Raw genomic sequence first — 22323 nt, 5'->3', positions numbered from 1 at the left:
AGCTTCCAGCAGCTTCTTACAGAAGCCACCCCTGTAACCCCCCCCGCTACCACAACCTTGCCACACAAAGCCAATACAGTGGTAGATATTGTTGCACATTGTATTCAGTAGGTGCAAAGTAAGTGCCAGAAATCAACATCTGTCCACACCACAGTCTGGGGAATTAAAGGTTTTTCTGCTGTCAGCCTAATCCTGGTCTCCTTGACAGCGAGATTCTTGTCATGATGGACATCCTATTTAGCTAACAGATAGCTTGCTTTCACATGTAGTTACCTAAGCAATCAGAAAATGGTATGATGTGTAAAGGTGTGGTTACAATTAATTTGGACATCTTAGAGCAGGAAGTTCACGGCAGATTAGTCAGAGTGGTGTTAATAAAATAAAAATTACCTAAGCAGGAAACTTCTTTACATTCTTAACATGGGAAACATCTACTAGGTTGCACAAGTGGAATCTTGATATACCAGGAGGTGAGAGGGCTTTAGGAATGCATGTGCTCTTATTAGTTCCTGTGGTGGCATTAAATGGGTAGTTGTCTTTTGAAATGGGTATTGAAGAGCTTGGTTTAATACAAATGCAGACTTTGGAACACACTCTGGAAAATGTTCATTCAAGGAATGAGGATCATGATCTCTGAAACACTTGTGTTTGAAGACACTGAAGCCAAATGTTCATAACAGTCAGCTGGTGTGGGATATCCAGCATCTAGGTTTTCTTCACACTGCGGGCTCACAGAATCACAGAATGGCTGAGGTTGGAAGGTACCTCTGGAGGTCATATGGTCCAACCCCCCTGCTCAAGCAGGGCCACCTCGAGCAGGCTCTGCAAGGCCGTGTTCTGGTGGCTTTTGAATAGTTCAAAAGATGGAAACTCCACAACCTCCTTGGACAGACAACCTGTGCCAGTGCTTGGTCACCCTCACAGTAAAAGTGTTTCCTGCCATTCAGAGGGAACCTCCCGTTTCTCAGGTTGTACCCATTGCTTGTCATTGGGCACCACTGAAAAGAGCCTGGTTCCATCTTTACACCTTCCCTTCAGGTATTTTCTACACATTGACAAATCACACTTGAGCTGCTTCTTCTCTAGCCTAAACAGTCCCAGTTCTCTAAGCCTTTGATAGAATCATTTAAGTTGGAAAAGAACCTTAAGATCATCCAGTACAACTGTGAACCTAGCACTGCCAAGTCCACCACTAAACCATGTTCCTAAGCACCACATCTACACGTCTTTTAAATACCTCCAGGGATGGTGAATCAACCACTTCCTTGGGCAGACTGTTCCAATGCTTGGCAACCCTTTTGAAGGTGAAGAAATTTTACCTCCTTTCAGGTAGTTGTAGAGAGCGATAAGGTCTCCCCTCAGCTTCCTTTTCTCCAGGCTAAACAACCCCAGTTCCCTCAGCTGTTCCTCCTAAGACTTGTTCTCTAGACCCTTCACCAGCTTCATTGCCCTTCTTTGGACACACTCCAGCACCCGAAACTGAACGCTGTATTCGAGGTGTGGCCTCACCAGTGCCAAGTACAGGAGGACAATCACTCCCCTAGTCCTGCTGGCCACACTATTTCTGATACAGGCCAGGATGCCGTTGGCCTTGGCCACCTGGGCACACTGCCGGCTCGTATTCAGCTGGCTGTCGACCAACACCCCCAGATCCTTTTCTGCCCAGCAGCTTTCCAGCCACTCTTCCCCAAGCCTGTATTCTTGCACAGGGTTATTGTGACCGAAGTGCAGGACCTGGCAGTAAGCCTTGTTGAACCTCATACAATTGGCCTTGGCCCATTGATCCAGGCCTGTCCAGATCCCTCTGTAGAGCGTTCCTACCCTCGAGCAGGTCAACACTCCCGCCCAACTTGGTGGTGTCTGCAAACTTACTGAGGATGCACTTGATCCCCTCATCTAGATTGTTGATAAAGATATTGAACAGAACTGGCCCCAATACTGACCCCTGGGGAACACCACTTGTGGACTAGCCGCCTCCTGGATTTAACTCCATTCACCAGAACTCTTGGGGCCCGGCCATCCAGCTGGTTTTTCACCCAGTGAAGAGTACGCCTATCTAAGCCATGAGCAGCCAGTTTCTCCAGGAGAATGCTGTGGGAAATGGTGTTAAAGGTTTTACTGAAGTCTAGGTAGTCAACATCTACAGCCTTTTCCTCATCCACTAAGCGGGCCGCCGTGTCATGGAAGGAAATTGGGTTAGTCACGCAGGACCTGCCTTTCATAAACTCGTGCTGACTGGGCCTGATGACCTGGTTGTCCTATACATGCCCTGTGATGGCACTCAGGATGACCTGCTCCATAACCTTCCCTGGCACTGAGGTCAGACTGACAGGCCTGTAGTTCCCCAGATCCTCCTTCTGGCCCTTCTTGTAGGTGGGTGTTGCTTTCCTTGTAGAAGAGATGATCATGTCCCCTCATCATCTTTGTGGCCCTTCACTGGACTCTTGCTAGTAGCTCCTTAGCTCTCTTATACTGAGGAGCCCACAACTGGACACAGCTGGTGTGGCCTCACCAGTGCAGAGTAGAGGAGAGAGTCTGTTAATGAATTATTCTGACGAGTTTGTTTTATAAGCTACCTTCCTGTCACAGACTTGTTCTCTCAAAGGCTATAGGCAGCTGAAAAAATACTGCCACAGGTTTCTGTGCCCTCAAAATTGGAAGACATCCAGCTGTGTGACAGGTGGTGGAAGGCACTAAAATGCAGATTTTGTTTTGAAACTGATGAGCTGTATCAGGAAGAAGCAGAAATTGCTGAGATTTGCTTTTGTGCATTACCAATGCTTTCTGTGTCAGTTCTCATGGATGTTTTAGAAGAAGTGGAAGTGCTGTGGTCCTTTTTCTATGCTGGACTACAAAGCCTTTCCATCTCCCATAGCTGTTCAATACGCATACTGGCTGTGAGCTCTTGGAATTAGCTGAAAGGGCGGTGGGTGAATACAGCATATGAGTAATGAATTTCTGTTTTATAAATTTGGTATAGCACTGGTAGTATTTCCCCAGCGCTTTGCCAGCAATTTAATTATAAGTGGCAGTTTTAATTAAATAACACAACTGGAGGCTGGCTTATTTCCCTTTTCCAGTTCCCTTACCTCAGTTTCAGAAGAGAAGGATTTTTTCTACAGTAGATTCAGTTAGCAGAAAAGCGTGTATGGTAAGTAGAATATTCAGCTCTACCATGGAAGCCACATTAAATTTGGTCATTTAATAACAGTGGTACATAACATTCATAATTAAAAGTATTGCCACTAAACTTATTCAGATACGCAGCAGATCCTAGAAAAAACAATGACAATACCAGAGGCTGATGCTTAGAGGGAACTGGAATTGAACAAAACACCACTTTTTCTTGTTGGAAATAACCTCTATCTAGTCGAGAGTTTTGCTGCTGAGTAAATTGAAATTCTTCCATTTGACTCTGAATTACATTTTATTGTTGTTGTTCAGGTGTGGTTTGGGCTGCGTTGTTTTGGGGGGTAATGGGCTTTTGCTTTTTTTGCCAGAGCCCTGTGCTGTGATTTTTTTCAAAGTCATACTTGCATCAGTGATTAGGGTTAGGCAATAGAACACCTCAAACATACCATCTGTAATCAGAATAATAAAATTCCTGACTTAAAGTGACAGTGTGGATATTTTGAACAAATCATGTTGCTGTAAAAACATTCATATATACTTGTTTTCTCTAAATCATCAGGCTAATTAAATTCAATAATTTCACAATTATATTACTTTCTTGTTATCTTTTGTAATATCAATAGAATACTGTGCAATGCTTACCATTTAAAATATTCCAGTTTTACCCTTTCAGACAGCTAATATCAATGATACTCCAGTCTCTTACCCTTTCAGATAGCTAATACTAGTCACTGTGCCAGCATTTGGACTCTCTGGAATATTAGAATATCTTCCCTGGTTTCTTTATTTACAGAAACAAGGGATAAACATTCATTATCTAGAATGGCCTATTGACTGGCTTTGTTTTATCCCTGAAAGTTGCATGTGGTTTTAAAAGATTGATCATGTTTTCAATGCTGAAGTTGTACCAGGGATGAACCTGACACCATGAGAAACTGAAATGCATCAAGTGTTCTTTTGCATAGTAGGATTATTGGCTTTTTCTTCTTTGACAGCTTTTCCTGACAGTTCTGTTTCTCTCTTATGCTCCACATAGTCTAGGATCTTTTTATTTTCCTGAGGCACAGAATTATTTATTTACCCTGTTTGTTTTGCCAACAGAGAGATAACCCAGTTTTATAGCGTTTCCCAAGAAGCTCAGTAGCTAGGGAAAAGGCTAGCAGCTTGGGAATTAACACTACACATGCAAATACCCAAGTGTTAGTGGCTCTAATAGTGGGAAAAAGCTTAAATGCCTTTAGTCAGGTTTCGTGCAACCACTGACCATTAAAGAGGATAGCTTGCCTCATGGGACTTCCTGCTTGCAGCACTAGATGGCTTAATCTGAGACAGGATTTCTATATACTTACAGTTCCTTTGATTACCTTCTGGATATGATGTGTGGCACAGAGTGCAGAAGCTAATGAAAGCACACGTTTAAGGAAGAGAGCTTGTTTACACAATAAACCCCAGAAATTTGTCAAAAGCAAAGGTTTAAATATCTAGTAATGCTTGCTTTACTTTTATTTGTGGCTGTTTTTAAAAATCCTGTTTATCCCCACCTTAATTAAAAAAAAAAAAAAAAAAAGCCTCAGACTTACTTGCCTGGGAGCATCTTCATGCACTGTCTGTAGAAAGAGTGAAATGATAGCAACTGTTGAATTAGGCAAGCTATTGAGGTGTGAATGTCTTACTGAAATTAGACAATTTAGGAATTAGGAGGCAAAACACTTGGAGGATTTGGGCATTTATCCTTTGTTTCAAGTATTAGAGGCTTTTGTGTTTTCATGGTTCAGTCAATTACAGTGGGTTTGCATTCTTGTTAGAAAATCAAACTGAAAGAATAAGAGATCTATTCAAACTGAGGGACAAAACTCTAGATTAATACAAATTAGACCACTAACCTTCAATAAAGGATTCACCAGTTAGCATTCAGTGAAATTACTGTGATGGTACTTTAACGGTAATCCTCTGAGATTTATTTTTTTATGAGAAAAGACTCTGTTTGGGTGCTATCTTCTAGTAGTATGTGTTTGCAAGACTAAGAGTTGTTTTTTTTTAAAATTGCTTTTACAAACTCAGTGAATCGAGTTACAAGAAAGTGATTCTAAAAATAATCTCAAGGTGATCCACTTTCAAAATAAGATCATACTCACGTAGCTTGGAGGTCATGGCATCAGAATCCTGGTATTGAAGATCGCTGTAGTATAAAGCTTCAGGTGGTTAAGACCTATTCATGCACATGGTATTTGAGGAGGAGATTTGTTAGTCGTATGAGCAAAGACTTAGTAACTTGGCAGAGCAGAAAAAATTTATATGGTGGGTTAGTCATAAACCACTTCTTTCTTTTACAATAAGTTAATAGAAGGAAGGTAATCAAATTACTATTTAATGTGGCACTCCTTTTTGAGTTTATTATTATTACTGTTTTAGCTTTTTATGGCCCATGTAGAAATAAATACCTACTTTACTTATGACCTAGTATTTAGTAAATACTGAGGTTTAGTCATTAGGATATTTTTATTAACGCAGTAGTATGTTTAGTCCTATAGTACGATTACAGCCTACTGTTATTTTTGAAGAAATATTCCTGTAGGCATGTGCTTATGTATTCTTAGCATTTCTTTTTCTTATGAAAAGCTTTGGCTTTGATGTGCTTAATAAATTTCCTCTGAGTCATAATGATAGTTGCCAAACCATTGTTTTTGTTCTTTTTGGACTTGATTCTAGTTCTACAGTCGTTTCCTCCTAGGGGGTTAAAGTCCATGAGCTTTTATTAAGATAAATGTCAGTGATTTCAAGTGGATTTGCATAAAAGAAGCCCTTAGTCTCTGGTAGAATAAGTTTTGTGTAATGTTCAGTTTTAAAGTAACAGTGACTACAGGAAATGTTAGAAATAAAAGTTGTTGACCTTTTCTGCACAGTGGAATTTCTGTCTTTGGCTGCTCTTTTTCCTTTCTATTAAATATGGAATACTCTAGCATCTCTAAGCTAGCAGTGAACTGAACATCCTCACTGGTCATCTGCTGTTTAAAAAAAATAAAAAAGTTTCTCCCTCCCAAACAATTAATGCACTGTCTTGTTCTAGAAATGACATCAAGGCAAAAGATGGTGATCATTGATATGCTTTCTAAAAATAAGTTCTTCCCTTTGGCAATGTTTAAGAGGTCTTTGCAACAGCTTCAAAATCAGTAACTTACTCATATCTATCCAAGCCAAGTGGATATCCTAGGCAGTCATTGTGACTTGGTGTCTTACATGGAGTAATTGCTCATTTATATTAAAATGAGCTAGTGTCAGTCAGTAGGTCATGATTTATTTCAAGTTAAAAAATCATTTGCTACCATAGTTTACATATTGCTGTAGCTGACAGTGGGTTTGGGGTTTATAGTAAGCTGCATGGTTTTTTTTCCTTTTTACTGTTAGACAATATTGTTTTATCAACATTTGGAGGGAAAATTAGTATGTCTCATGTATGTCTTGCAGCATTATTTTAGAAACCTAGATACTTGAAGGTGCCTTCAAAATTTTAGTTGTCAAACAGAAGTGTGTTCAGCATTTATAATGCTCTTAATGGATTTAATGGGTTCAACTATTCCTCTTTAAGATGGGGTCTGTAGGACTGGAGTTCAGCAAGGCATTCAAGTATGTACTCAAGCCCATCCCTCTCCAGTGAAGTATTTGAGGGCAAGCAGATGCTTTAGTGCTTGTTAGACTGCTGAGTCGATGCCTCAAATTCCAGGCATCTCTTGTATATGAGGTGTTTTTCTGAACTTACTTTCAATTCCTAAGAAGTCTTTTTCAAATACTGTTGTTTTCTGCAAATCTACTGCAACTTTCTGCAGGAAATTAGTTAAGAAATGGAAAAAAATATTTCCCTCATTATGGTTTAGAGCTATTCATTCAGGAGCAGTTATATAACACGAATTTTCAGTGTTGGTATTATAAACAGGGTATATGAAATTATGTGGGAGCAAGTACTCAAGGATTTAGTGTTTTGCAGGCCAACTTCTCTTCATTTTGACTCGTTGGAACATAGGACTGGAAAAATAAAACCTTTATACTTAATATAACACAGCCATCTGATGGCTGTGTTATACAAATCTAATAAATTTATCAAGTTCCATTTAAAAGCAACTAGGCATTAAGCTGCTCACCAAGTTTGAAGTGTCGCCCATGTGGGATAAAGCTGTCATTTCTGTTAGCTGTACATACTGACTCACTTGTGCTGCATATACTCCTTTTACTTCAGGCAGTTGTGACTGAATCAGGAAACCAAATTTGTGATTTTTGTGAATACGTCATATAGCTTTCACACCTGCTAGCACAAGGGAATATGTAGAATGGCTTTCAGGCAGATGCTTCATGGCACTGAAGTGCTGATTCAGCAGCATTTCGTAATTACAAATTGTTTCAGTATTAGTTTCAGAAGCTCAATGTATGAGACATTTAGAGTTTTCTTCAAATTGCTCTCCTTTAATCTCATTCTCCATACCTGTCAAATTGTACAATGCAAAAAGGTGGTAAGCACCCGGAAACTCTAATTGCTGAATCATTACGTGTTTCTCTGTAAAATCTGAAAAATGGAAGCTGCCAATTGGCTGAAATGTGTTGTGCTAAAGCAGTCTCAGTGCTTTTGGTCCGCTTACATGCATGCTCTCCTTTAACTCCTGCTGACAGTAAGCGGAGTAAGCTTGCATATTCTGGAATGTAACTTGTCATGTTTAATGTCTGAACTACTCAAATATGAATCATGACTGAGAAGCCTAAAAAAATTTAAACAAACCAGGGGAAAATAGAAGATAGGACAAAATGAGAAATACCATATGTACTCAGATATTTATCAACAGAAATTTAAAAAATTAGAGGTAGAGGGCATACAGTCTAAAATTGAGAACCAAAAATGAAAGGACGGCAGTGAAGTAAAGGAAGAGTTTCCAGCGTGCAAGACGAAGGACATCCATTTGTTTTAGAGATGGAAGGGGAAAATGCAGAGAGCAAAGGGCTGCAAGGACAAAATGTGAAGAGCTTTCAAAACCTATTATATAAACATGCAAAAAGTGCCAAGTCAATTAAGGGACTCCAGGAGGGTCACCTGGTAAAAGTGGTGGGGAGCAGCTGGTTTGAGGTGCCACGTGAGGGGAGAGTTCTGGGAGGCTGCACTGGGTGAAGTCACAGTGTTCCAGCCAGAAGTGGGAAACTGAGGCAATACGGAACAAAAGTAAGTGGTCAGTCTCAAAGAAGCCTCATTGTACTGCTTTTAAGTACACTCAGGTCTTGCACGTAGACTTGTTGCCAAAACCAAATTATGGTCCAAAAAGAGGAAGGGTTGAAGAAGATTTGGCTGACTATCGGTTGTAAGAATTTGCAAGTTTGAGTCACAAAGGAAAATATACTGCTGTAGCAGGGACAGAAAGAGGTAGTAAGGAGAAGATTCAGGATGAAAAGTGCATTCAGGTTTTCCTGTTACGGCAAATGTAAGTCTTGCATGAGGACATATTTGGGAGATCGTACAAGATGCAGCTCTGGGCAGAAGATCAGAATAAAAGAGGTGATATAGAGGAGAGATGATGGGACACACTGTAAACAGAGTTAAATGTCAGGTGAAGATTGGTTGGCAAACAGCTGTAGGTGACTAGGTGATCAAACTTGCACTTACTGGCTCTCAGGGCCTTTCTGTTTACATTGGCACTGAAGAGTTTCACAGCACATTACTCGATTTCAGAACATGTACTGTTTATATAATACCTAATATATATAATATACATAAAATGACTATGTATAATTGTGCATATATTTTTATAAAATATATAAACCATAAATTAATACATATATTATTTTTAAAAGTGGAGATTTATCTCCTCTAACCTGATGAGGGTATTTAATCCAGAAATAGGCAAAATGCGTATAAACAATAACTACTTTTTGTTCTCTAGGGACTGTTGTTTAAAGTTGTTTTCACTTGTGCCAGTGTGGCTTGCTGGGACCATGCAGCAGTTTCAGAATTTTACTCATGTTTTTCTTGCTTTTCTAAGTCACTTCTCTCAGAAGAGTGAAGTGAGTGAATCACCAGCTGGCTGTTTAAATCCACAGCAAATTCGAGTATAAAAAGGGGGGAAAAAAAAAAAAGAAAAAGGATTTATTAGCTTGAACTCAGCACTGTGTGAATGCATGCTTTTAAGAGCTGTTTAAAGGTGCCCAACATTTGAGTAAAATCCAGTCTGTGTTCATATAATCATTCTGTTGGTCTCTTCTGTCTGTTAATTTTGGACATCATTAAACACACATCATACAAAAAAGTAAAATCTTCTGGGCTCACTGCTTTGCTATTAATGTCACATGTTCTCTTTACTCTTTTTGTCACCTCACTTTAAAGTAAATCACATGCTTCTCAGTTTCAGCAGCGGTGCTAGAAATAGAAGAAACACAGGAATATCCTGCACCTTTTTTTGGTGAGTTGTCATAGAAATCAGGGCTAAAGTGTCTTGATAAAGTGGCCTGAAGACACTTGCACCATCTCTGACTCTGTAATCTGTGCTTTGTAGGTAGGAATGAAGTCTCCGTGTCTATTTATTAAATTAGCACACACTATGAACGCTAAACTATTAACATAGAAAGTGGGTGGGAAGTGGAAGAAAGCCCTACGGGAACATTAGCCAACTGAAAACTGCTATTGTTGGCCGCCTTCACAGCTGAGCACAAATGTGCCTTTTGTTTTCTTAAAGCCCTGGGGCAGAATTTGAAAATCAACAGGTGTGGGTTTTATTCATTATTTTACAATGCATCTTAGATTAATATACTTTGCTTTTCCTTGATATTCAGAAGCCTGGTTGAATAGAAGTGTGTATGCGAACATAGCCGCAGAAATAACTGGAGGCATACTCTGTGCCCTGATTTCTGGTCTGTTGATGCTTTTGACCAATGGCCTAATAAAAGAATTGGCTCTGCTATTGTTGTTACATGCTCTTATCCATTATGGACCCGGGTATCCGTGGAAAAGATGTCTTCATAACAATGAACACCTGGTGTGTGCTTCTGTTCAGGAAACATTAGGAGGGATGGGTCAGATGAGACTCTCACTGTCTGTAATTGTTTATTGTAAGAATGTCCCACTTTCTTAGCTATAAGTACTAGGAAGAGAGGAATAAGTAAAAACTGTGTTTTCAAATATTTCCCCAGGAGCATGTAGTGAATGCTAGAGCATTCATTTTGAAAAAGTGCTTTTGGGAATTCAAGGACTGTATTTCTTAGCATTTACCTTCTTTAAGAGTAGTGGAGGGGGTAAGTGAGGTCTATCTGTGAGCATTTCTGTAGCATGAACTCAATAATGGAAAATTCAAAGGGATGCATGATGTACTATTATATGAATAAATGTGATTCTTGTTTTATCTTACAGGCTGAAAATGACTGGGTTGCAAATCGCTAATGGTCTATCAATTATCTTTCATAAGAACCAGCTCAGTCAAGGGCTTAGTAATATTGTTGGTCCCCACTAATGACTTCAATTTACAGAAATTATCAGTTCTAAGAAATAGAACTGGACTGTGTCCAGAACCTTAATACTTCCTCAGAGGGAGTTTTAAAAATGTGTTTGATGCAGTTAGATTGTGTATAAACAGCATTCCTCTTACACAATATACCCTTAAACCACAAATATTTACATTCCTATGATACCTAGAATACTTCATTGTGCTCTATATAGTTGCCAGAGTAGTTGACAAAATCCGGGGCGGGGGGGAGTTGTATTGCTCTGTGTGTCTCCCCCACTCCCCCACTGAGTTACAAAGATTTGGTTTGCATAACTGCCAGGGAAAAATGTGTAGAAAGAATATGGCTGCTGTTTCAGGTCACCCAGGCATCACATTTGACATTTCGGTAGTACTGAAAAGTAAGCTTTCTTCGATGCTTCCCCCTGCCCCCTCCAAAAAAATTTTGCAGCTGTGTGGTTTTTTTGGCATAGAATTTGCACACATGGAAGGGTTTATCATAAGCTTACCATTTCAATTTTACATACTTTTACTACACAGAGCACATTTATTTCTCAAGGAAGAGCTTGATTAACTTCATCTGTGCCACGGCATTGTAGCAATGCCATCCATAGACTGGTTCCAGCCAGTCCTTTTTGTTTCTCAAAAGTGAGAGGGGAAGGTTTGTTTGGACAACCTGTGTTCCCGTGAGGAAGTGTGGTCTGCCTACTGTTCCGTGTATGGCCAGGCTCTGGGAGGAGGGCAGTATTGCTGCAAGTCTGCTTTTTCTTGTGCGTATACATGGCCTTGGCACTTAACGGTATCAGTGCAGCCTTTGAACTGGCCCCAGAACTTCTGCTTTGGGAAGATACATTCTTTTGACTGATTTGATGAAAAATAAGAATGCAGGGAGCCGGTGCAAAGCAGGAGAGGTCCTGGCATGAAAGTGTGTAGCAGCTCTAGATGTGCTCGCGGTCCAGGGTGGGAGACCTTCAGAGCTGTGTCCTGTGCGTGGCTTGGAACGTATGTGAATGACTGTGCACTGCGCACGCTGGTAGGGAGAGGCTCAGCCCACTTACGCATCTCCTTTCCTCACATAGGTTAAAACAAATCCGGTGCTCCTATGATAGAGGAGCACAAAGGAAAGGTTTTGTTCCTCAGTGAAACATTCACAGACCTGCTAAGCTGGTTTCAGTTCTAAACCCTTGATCTTACAAATGTCCTCTATGTGGTGAATAAGGGTCAGATCTGGCACAGGGTGTAAGCAGACCTCAGGTGCCTTACACCTGCATTGTGCCCATGAAAATTCCCATTCAGCAGCTACCTGCCTAAATATCACCAGGTGTTAGGTATGTCTTTGCACAGTCCAGAAACTGCTAAAAGGTTGGACGGTGAGGCCCTACCTGGCAACTGAACTGCCTAGAAATTATGTGGAGCAGGGCTTAAGTTTCTAGCAAAGGGCTTCATCTCCTAAGCAGGCTCAAAGCTCTCTGAAGCTTGGCTCCCTATCAGTTCAAAGACCTTAAACACCTTTTGGCTCAGGGAATAGTCTCTTGATGTCTCTTGTTAAAATAAAAGAGCTTATTCTGGTGAGATTTTAGGCACCCAGAGGTTATGTTCTGCGACAATGAAGTTTTAAATTCTAATAGAAACAAAAAAAGCATGAAGAGAAGAGAGATTTTAATGCATCACAAAGTTTCCTTTTAACAGGAGCTTTGTTTTTCTGTGAAGGAGAGTGAGCAAAAGAAAATCTCTTTTCACTCAAAATAATACTAATACCAGAAAGAAAATACAGCTGTGTCCTAGTGCAACCTGTTGTCAGAATTTCTGCAGTCATCTTCTGATTTCCATGGGAGAGTGTAACAGGGCCAAGGTGGTCTGAGGTAGGCTTTAAGGTATGCTGCAGTGCAATCTGAAGAGCCTCTTGGGACTTAGAGCTCCTTGTTTTCTCTTCATTTAGCTGTCTGAAGAAAAACATGGAAAAAACTGCTAAGTGTTGAACTGTATTGCACAGAGTAGAAAGCAGCTTGTAGAGACCATCCTCTGAAAGATTAAGCAAGCTGTGTGAGAAAGCTTACATCATCTCACACTGAATAATAATATATCCAGTCAATACTGGGGATAAAAAGAAATGTACAGACAATGAGAAGGGCCTGAAAGATAGAAAAGTTAGCACTGGTGAGATGCACTTACATTGTTCACTGTGGACTGTAAGCTCTAATAATAAAATAACAAAACCCCCACAAAAGTTAGTACAGATTATCGTTAGAAAGGGGCTTTGCTTTGGAGAAGTTTGAATTTTAGGTACCTATGTTGATAGGTGGTGAGTGGTAGACATTTCTGCCACGGTGATAAGCTCAATTTGGGTGGTCATGCAGTATCAGCACTTTGGATTAAGAATCATGACACTGTAGTAGAAGAGATTTATGCCAAAGACATTAATTATATCCCTCTTTAATTATAAAATATATTATGACTTAATCCAAGAAACAGGTATAGTATACGTATGTAAGTTTTTGTAAGAAAGTAGATTTTGATACCACTTAATTTGTTACTTTATTTGCCTGCCTAAAACAAACTATACAGACAGTCTGATTTTCTGATGCAGATGTCATTAAGTTGTAATGTGAGGTTTTGGTCTATTAGTGTATTGTCACGTGAATTAGGATTAGTTCAAGTCTTTACATTCATGCAGTCTGTCAGCGCCCCAAATTTTACTCATCTGTATTCTGTTTGTTTCAGGTTTCACAGAGTTTCATTTGTTATTGTTAAGGCTGAATTTTTCATGGTTCAGTGCATTAGAGCTTTTTTTCTTTTTTCTTTTTCTTGGCAATGTGTCACATTAAAGTTATTTGTAGCTGGCTGCAAGGTTTTTTTCCTTTAATAAAAATGTATTATTCTCATTGCTACCTTCTTTCTGATTGTATCAGCGTTTCACAGGTAGTGATCTTTTTCCAATCTTGATAACTAACTGTTGTTGTGATAGATGCCGTTGTTCACAAACAGAGACTTGCTTTCATAAAATAATCTAGAATTTATAGACCATTCCTTCTTCTGCATTTGCTTTGCTGCTTTTTGAGCTGCTGCTTTGTATTTTTCATTTAATTTTCTTAGAGTTTCTTATGTAGATAGTGTAGGAGACCTTTTTGTAATCAAGTATAGGTAATTAAATGAGACCAAAGGAAGCAAGTATATAAATGTACTTGCGTGTTCCCTTTTTATATGTTTGGCATTAAAGCTTGGCTTCCTCTTACTGATAATCATTTTTCCGTTTTCGTACTGACAGGTGAACACAGTTTCAGCTGATGAATTATATACTGTCAAAAATTAGAGGAATTAACTTTTTGTTTTTAGTAAGTGACCTACTGTTGAATTTATTTTTTCTAGAGCTTTTCCTCTGATACTGTTGTAGCATAAACAATTTATGCTAGACGGTATCACAGACTTTCTCAGCATTAGTGAGATTTTGCTGCCTGCTAGGTAATTTCTCTGGCAGTACTCTTCATGGCAGGACATTTCTTTCCTAATCAACTCTTGGTGCAGCGGCACACCTTCTTTACGCTTCAGATGTTTGGGAGCTGAGTGCTTGAAGTATTTCGGTTTGACCTGCCCTTTGACATTCACCTTCAGATCACCAGTAATTGAAACCTGGCTGGAAAAAGCGTAACACAAATAGATATTTATGTACAGCGCTTGCAGTTGGATGTACTTGTAAATAAGCTGAGTGGAGGAAGGAAGGAACACAGTATTTCCTGAAACATGTAGAAGAAGCATGCAGACTTTAAAGGCAAATTGTCTTCTTGGGTACCTCACAAGGTTAAATTTGCATTTGATTCCCCCCCAAAAAACTTACTGCGGACTTACTCAGAAGGTTTCTGACACTCCTCTAACAATGCTAAGGATTACTTTATTTCTTTGGAAGTGCAGCTGTCATCTTCTGGACCTTGATGTCCACTTAAATCCCTGATTCCAGGAGTATTTAATGCTCTTTCTGCTGCCTCATGACACAGTGTGCATGGTGTGAGGTATCTCCATTCACTTAGCATTTTCTTTTATAACAGGTATAACAACTACTCTGACACAAGCAACTGAATGAGGTAAATGCAGGGAGCTCATTATTATAATTTACGTGACACCAGATACCACCTAATTGGCACCAGACAATATACTAGTTAAGTTTGGGGTGAAAGTCTGGGAATACTACAATGCAATCAATAATAATAATAATAGCGATGATGACGAAACCTTCATATATTGCAGTGCATCCATCTGCAATACGCTGCATCAGAAGCGTATCTGAGTAAGATGTTTTTATTGTGATTTACAAAAATACCAGGCATGCTTTTTTTAATCAGTACAGTTACTGTTCTTAAGTCGTGCAGTAACAATTTAGCCTATCTTCATACCTGAAAATGTTCAGCTCTAGTATTTGTTATTTGAGCACTCTATTATGTCTGTAAATGAGAGCTGAATATTAACCCGATCTCAGCATGGTGTGCTACTTATCCTTTTACTAGAACGTGATCGTTTCCTGAATTATCCTCTTGTTTTGAGGCACAGTCTGAAGCAGTCTCCACAGGCACAGCTACCTCTGACTGAATACTGAGGGCATATGACACACGGGGCACATCCTTGCTTTGACACGTAAGCTGTGAAAGTATGAGTAACGGTTGTATTCATTGGGTGCTTTTAATTGGCAGGCCTTACACTGTGAAGGTTTGTCTCTAAGAAATTGTATTAATTTATTAATTTGTGAGGGAAATGTATTTTTTTTCAGAGAAATGTACCACCTGAAGCAGCAGAGTTAGCAATGTGAAGTTCAGTATGCAAGAAGAATTTATGTAGTTGAATAAATGAAGTATGTTGTTCAATTACAATGGCTATTGTTTCAAAGTATTTCAGTACGTGAACATGTGCAGATACCCTTTATTTTTTTATGCAGTTGATGCTAACATCTCAGTGACATCAGTGGGTGCCAAGGGCTACCAGAATCTTGCAGGTTTAGACTCGATAAGTTGTTTCCAGTTAAATGAAAGAGCTCCATCTAGTTTATGCTCTGTCATTGAGAGTTTATTTCACCTAGTAAATTGTGAAGTCATGCTTACTTGTCTGTTTTTTTCATCTTGTTTAATTTATTGACTGTCCACGGAAGCAGGAGGAACATTTGTGTCATGTTTGTCATGCATTGTATGGGTTCGTACTCCAGATTGCCTTACCCAGGTGGTACGTGCCTGCTCTGTGGGTTCAGAGTGTTCTCAGGTGTGGTGTGACAACAGTTAAATGACCAATGAAAATGTTTAGTATATGTGAGAAATTAATCATATACAGTGTCAGTTCAGAAGCTGTGCTACAGCAATTAATAGCAAAGAAATTTCTAGTGTTTAGATTCAAAGTCAGAGGTGAAGTGCTTTATTATATCTGTGTTATTCCTGAAAAGTCAACATAGGATGTATTTAGCACTTCATAGAAGACTCTCAGACACCTTCTAGGTTTCTAGCTATGCTGGCTAATCCTGTAAATATAGATTGAGCTAAGTACAGAATAGCCTTTTAGAGTAGTGCTGGTAGTACACCAGAGATAGACATCTTATGCCAAATGACCAAATGTCCCTTGATTTTTATTCTCCCCCCCGAGACACGGGTCATATTTCCATCTTTCTTCTAAAACAAGCTTAGTTTAGTTTGCATTTCAGGTCGTCTCCCTGTGTGCTGTGTATGATATGGCAATTGGTCAATCCATGATTAAGTTATGGCCAAAGCTGACAGGCATTAAGATGCTGTAACTGCATATGTCTGTGCTTGTGTTTCAAACTTGCTGCAGCTGAATTTAAAAATCTTAACATAAAACCTCAGTGGAAGAGTTAAAGTTTATAAAAGAACTTTAGGCTTATCTTGCAGATTTTTTTAAAATAATTCTTTATATTTTGAACTTCTGAAATTTAAAATTACTTTTTTTTAAAAATTAACAATAAAGTAAACACAGAACAATAAAGTAAACACAGAAGAGGGCTAAGCTGACAAATTTTCTCATGCAAGTGGCATAGGCTTTGAGGTCTCATGGAGAATTATGATGGTTCAGTTGGCAAGTGGTGACTAGCTCAAGAACTATACCTCTGGGCAGAAGACTGCATACTTCTTAAAGGGGTATAAAAATAATCTGAACTGTTAACATATGTAGAATTGATTCAGTTCAGTTAAAGTTGACTGAAAATATTGGGAAGTACAAATTATAGAAAAAGTGATGAAGTTTCCTTTCCTGTTTTTTTTTTTCCCTCCAGATTTAAAAAGTGTTTTACAAACTTGGAAGTGCTAACTATTTCAAAGATGGAGTTTGCTTTTTATACTTTATTTTAAATCTGCTGTTATGGTTGTTTTAAACATACATATGAACTACCTGGACACTTTGCAGTAAGGATTGAGCTTTTTAATTTTCTTCTAACATATGATGCTAAATTATTGACTCTAAGAGTTGTCATCCATAGCAACTTTTTCTAAACTTGTTCATTTCTTAGTATTTTCAGAACTAACCTTACCATGCAATTATTGTGACACGTGATAATTTTAAGGGTTAAATCACCATATTTCAATTGTAGCATATTTTTTACATTCCAAACAGTTGTGTTTTCCAGAGTTAATATTTTGGGAAATTTGTGATGCTTATTGTGGTTGTGTCATAGTAAATATTATAATTTAATGTTCACATACTTTATTTTAAAAAGTACAGTTATTGCAGAGAGAGAAAGCTGAGTTATGCTGTACATCTCTGGGGGCTTCAGAAAGTCTTGGAAACTTTTCTTTTAGCAAAGAATACTGTATTAAAAAATTATGTCTTAATTCGTGTGATTTGAATGAAAACTGCTAGCTTGTTATGTGTTTCATTTGTGTATTTTTTAAATATGGAAAAAAAAAATGAGAATAGCATCCCTAACAGAGGGGAGAATGTACAGAAGAGCTCCTTTCTAATTAATTGATATTTAAACATGCTTAAACTGCATGTTATTTGCCTTCAAAAGATCTTACTCTGGCTTAATTATTTCAGACGTATTGCAGGATAGTGCTTATTTTTCTAATAATTTTTTTTTTTTGTCAACATACTAAGTTAGATTTGCAATGTAGAAACCAAATACTTGGATTTCTCTGAGCAAGTATATTTGCTGTATGTTTCTGTATTTATTTTTTTAATTATTCTGCCTGTAGAGGCTGACATTTTGCATTGTGACTTTTTTTCCCCTTTATTATAGAGAGAATTCCTAGACCAGCAGAACTCTGTGTTTGCCTTAATCTCTACAACTGAATTAGTGCCTACTTTATCATTATTTGATTTTGGAAATCTCTTTTACTTTCAGAGAGTGTAAAAGTAAATAATGTGCCTTTACATTTAGTTTTACATCATATATTTCTCTATCAATGTCCTCGTATTTCCTTTTTTGTTATTATAGCATTTAAGTGTTACTGACAGCTGTGTCCAGGATATTTTGATGTTTCCTTAACATTCATACCAAATACAATTTCTGCTGTCTTCTTGCAGTCAGTGGTTCTCTGATTTACATTCCCTCTCAATTAATGAAAAGGCCCTATACAAATGCTGCTTATGTTTTCTGCAAAAAATGATGTGTTTGAGCAATCTGATTATGGTACTTATGGTACTGCTTGTTTTTGCCTTTTTTTTTTTTTTTTTTTTTTTTGGTGTGTTTCTTTACATGTCAGGTCTGTGTTGGTAAGTCACCAGCCAGTTTGTGTGTGAAACCTGGTACTCTGTTCCTCTTGGAACAGGGCTTTGGCATGTCTCTCCTAGTATCCCTTCTGCTGGAGTTGCGCGGTAGTGCTTGTGTCACAAATACAGATTTGCTTGGTTTTAATGCATGAAATTTGGTGGATAATGACAGCGTGTCCCTCCCTCCCCTATGTCTTGAAGCTGTCCTAATTTAAAATTTGTTGCAGTAGTTGAACAAAATTTTACAGGACTTCTTGCATTCGAATTCATTGCTATTTGTTAATGACCTCTCTGTTGACTTTATTAATTGTGCTTACTGAAGTCTTTACTGCTTATGCCTAAAACAGTTGGATGGATGAAGTGAATTACCAAAAAAATAGTGCTCATTGAGGACAATTACTTGATATTAAGTTGTCAAGATCTGTCACAAGAGCTGGAGACTTAGTGTATCTCTGCTACTATAATTTGATAGGATTTAACGGTTTGCTTTCCAAATCTATGTAAAATAGGTCAGTCTGTCTTGCTTCACCCAGATTGGTGTGATGTTAGCTTTAAGAAGCTGGTTCTGAATGTTTCCGACCCAGAGTTGTATGCCAAGTGTCTCTGTGCTGTAAGGGTACGTGCTCCACCTGAGACATCTTCCGTAGGAGAAGGTTAGGATTTTCCTGCCTGGCTTGTCCCATTATCCCCATACACTTTTATACACGGTGGTCAAGAGTCATCTTCTTGAGTGTGTTAAATAAGCTTTTACATTTTCTGACTTCCATGCACACTGTGCTCTTCAGGCTTTATGGCACTTCGTAGAGGTCAGCTTGGTTGCTGTTATTTAACTTCAGAGTTCCAGGCTTATGCTTTGCCAGAGTGTGACGCTTGCGGTCTATATGTATAAACCTTTGGTATCCTGCCTGAGTTTTTAAGAACATTTTAATTAAGTGCAGCAGGAGGGCCGTAGGAGTTGAATTGTTTGGTAACAGTTTATTTAAAAAAACCACCCAAAAAACAAACGCCTCCCCAACCCACCCCCCAAACAACCAACCACCCCTCCCAAACCCCAGCTTCCACAGTTCATCAATAAATTAATCTTTGATATATTCCTTTAGCCATCATTGCTTTTATAAGCACTGAAGTATCCCAAAGGATTGGAATTGTTACTCTCTGTCATTTTATTCATATTATTGTCACACTTAGGAGGTTGTGTGTGCAATCAGGAGCCGATTGTTCAGTGCATTGTGCAAACAGGCTGCCGAAGCTGACTCACTGGTAATGAACACAGTCAGTGGCAGGAGAAACAGCGCTCAAGATCCCAGTTCAATCCTTAATGGTAATGGCTACTGGAACAAGCAGGATATATAAGTAATTTTGTGACTTGAGCTGCCAACCTGGTGGGAAGATGCCTAGGTTGTGGTCATCACTCCCACCACAGTTCGTGTTTTACGCAGGGGCTGTTGATGCTTTCCACGTGAAGCAATCCTCACAGCAGGGAGGCCATGTCTTCCTGGACCAACGTGAACACTCGAACACTCGGGATCACCGCCGCCTGCCCTTACACACCCACTGCTCCCATCTGCACCTACTGCTCTCACCTCACTCATTCAGAGGGTCTCTCTGTCCTGTTTAAGGAGCCACATGTAGAGCACCTCCACAGTGGGCAGGCTGAAGCCAGAGCTATCTTCAGGGAAGTAAAGTTGCGGTTTCATTAGACAGAATTTCTTGGCAGCAGCAGAGGCAGCTGGCCATCCTCGCTGTCGCACTGTGCCACCCCGTCTCCCTTATGCTGGCACAGCCATCTGTGTAGAATTTAGTTTTCCCACTTTGAGGGTGACTGTGGTGATCTATGTTTAGTTTAAATCTCTAAAAGGAGTAGCACCCAATGCTTGATTGGAAAGAGTAGAGCTGGAAGTGCATTTTCCACAGAGCCTGGTCACTGCCTGTTGATTAAATGTGACTGCAAATCTTCCTGTTGCCCTTTGGCTGATTTAGGAAGGAGAAGCTTCTGGATTGTGGTCAGCTTGAACAGGGAACATTAGGACTCCTCAGAGAAGAGAAAGGTGAAAGGAGGAGTGCTGAGGCAATCTGTGGAGTCGAGCACCGAAGAGGAAGGCTTTTACAGTGTGTTTTTTCTTCAACCCTATTCTGACTCTTGTCCAGTAGACTCTGATGTCAAACTGGTATCAGAGGGACTATGATTTAGTGACGTGGAAAGATAACCTAATTACACTGATGGTATTACGAGAGAGAACAGATACCATAATAGATCTGTAAGAGTTACATTACAAAAAACAGGTAACTTCTTCATTCTTGCTGTAGTATTTTGATGCCTAATACTCTTCTGTAGATTAAACTTTTTGTATTCTGTAAATGCTGGTTATTCAACTCAAAACTTACTGTGCGGACTACTGTTTTTATGGGGTGGAAGGACAGTTAAGAATTTCCCCTTTCACTTGTTAGGAGTGTTCTCAAACATAATGTGGTTAATTAGGATTGCAGAGATAGCACAACCCTAATTACTTGTTTGACGTTTGAAGTTTGAGTCCCTAAGAGGGATTGGTTATTATAATATCCTTGGATATCAAATTGGAGCTAGTTAAAATAATAGCAAAAGAGCCTCATCTCTAAGAACATTTTACAGTTTATTTCTCTTCTAATCTTGAAAAATTATCTTTAGCTAATATTATAAAATTGAATCTGTGCTGCTTTTCTGCCTCTTGACAAAAGCTTAGTGTTCTTAGCAGCCATAGAAATTATGCTGCAGAAAACGAGGATAAATGCACTAGAAGACTGTTGGAATTACAGGATTACAGTAGGCAGTAGCTGGCTGTTTTTATTATCTCCAAATTATGTATTTTATTGCCTGAATTACCTCTGTGTGTGTGTGTCTGTGGGATACTGCCTGACACTGGACGTTTTAGCATACCTGAAGATCTTCAGGTATTTCCAGTATAAATAATTTATGCACCCCTCAACACTCTCATATGTATTCTATAAAACAAGTACTGTATTACTTAACGTTAACCAAAATGCAGCAGAAGTAGTACTATAAATGGTAGTGTTTGGAGCAAATATTATAGAAGTGTGCTATGTAAAAAAACCAGCTTAAGTAAAATGGAGCTTGACGCGGGTAGTAGTATTTTATCTCCAGACGTGTCATTAGGGCTCAGTGGTGTAGAAGTTCAGACCTACAGCCTGCTGCTCTACCCGAAGGTTAAAAAAAATCAAATGGTCAGGAGAGGAGGAGCCAACAGATGGTACACCTGGACCTGCATGTTCAGGGTATCCTCAGGTTAATGAATAATCAGCCTGAGAAGGAGATTAGCCCGGCTGGGAAAATAATAACTGCTGGTCATTAGTTATCGGAAGTTCCTGTAGCATCATATTGCGGTGGGAGTGCGTGGTGGCAGGAGTGCTGGCACTCTGTCGGGGTGGCTGTCATGTGTCAAATTGTGTACCTGGTGCGCTAGGTATCATTAAAGCAGTTAACAGGTAGGATTTAAGGCAATGCTAGAGGTTCAGGTTGTCCATATTTTGATTAATGTTGTAATGTGGTTTATTGCCTGATAATTACAGGTCATGGCATAAATATTTCCTGTTCTCCCCAATAAATCGGCAGCTTGATTTTTCTAATGGAACTGCCTGTGGTAGTCCATCAAAGAAGTGCTTGGATGCAGTAGCCTAATTCAATATTATAAACAGTTTGAATCTAAAATCTTAATGGATCTAAATAAAGGAGGTATTTTTCAAAGATAACATCAGATGATGTATTATTTTGCTTCTGTAAAGCAAATACACTGAACTGTGTTAATTTTCATACTAAAAGCAACTGTTCTGCTTTCCTTTGTTGCAGATCACCAGAAACTGGAAAGAGAAGCTAGAATCTGTCGCCTCTTGAAGCATCCCAATATTGGTAGGAATATTTAAGTGCTTTATACAGTAGATATCAGTTTAGAAAACTGAGGGGAAAATACCAAATAACAAATACAAATACCAGCTCAGAGAAGTCAAGTGGAAATATCTCCCCACAAGACTAATTCTTTAT

At 39.0% G+C, this 22323-nt stretch overlaps 1 protein-coding gene across 31 annotated transcripts in view; it reads left to right on the top strand.

Annotated features, from left to right (window-relative positions):
• The window catches only part of CAMK2D (calcium/calmodulin dependent protein kinase II delta), a 165784-nt gene that overhangs the window by 43756 nt on the left and 99705 nt on the right, over positions 1 to 22323 (top strand). For all 31 annotated transcript variants that reach the window (XM_052813784.1, XM_052813637.1, XM_052813630.1 and 28 more), the window contains exon 4: positions 22132 to 22191. In XM_052813784.1, coding sequence (XP_052669744.1) covers positions 22132 to 22191 — 60 coding nt within the window. The remainder of the gene's footprint in view (positions 1 to 22131; positions 22192 to 22323) is intronic.

Source organism: Harpia harpyja, chromosome 2 (genome assembly GCF_026419915.1).
Source record: "Harpia harpyja isolate bHarHar1 chromosome 2, bHarHar1 primary haplotype, whole genome shotgun sequence".
In the NCBI taxonomy this organism is placed as follows: Eukaryota; Metazoa; Chordata; class Aves; order Accipitriformes; family Accipitridae; genus Harpia; species Harpia harpyja.
This window is presented reverse-complemented; position numbering and strand designations above follow the sequence as displayed.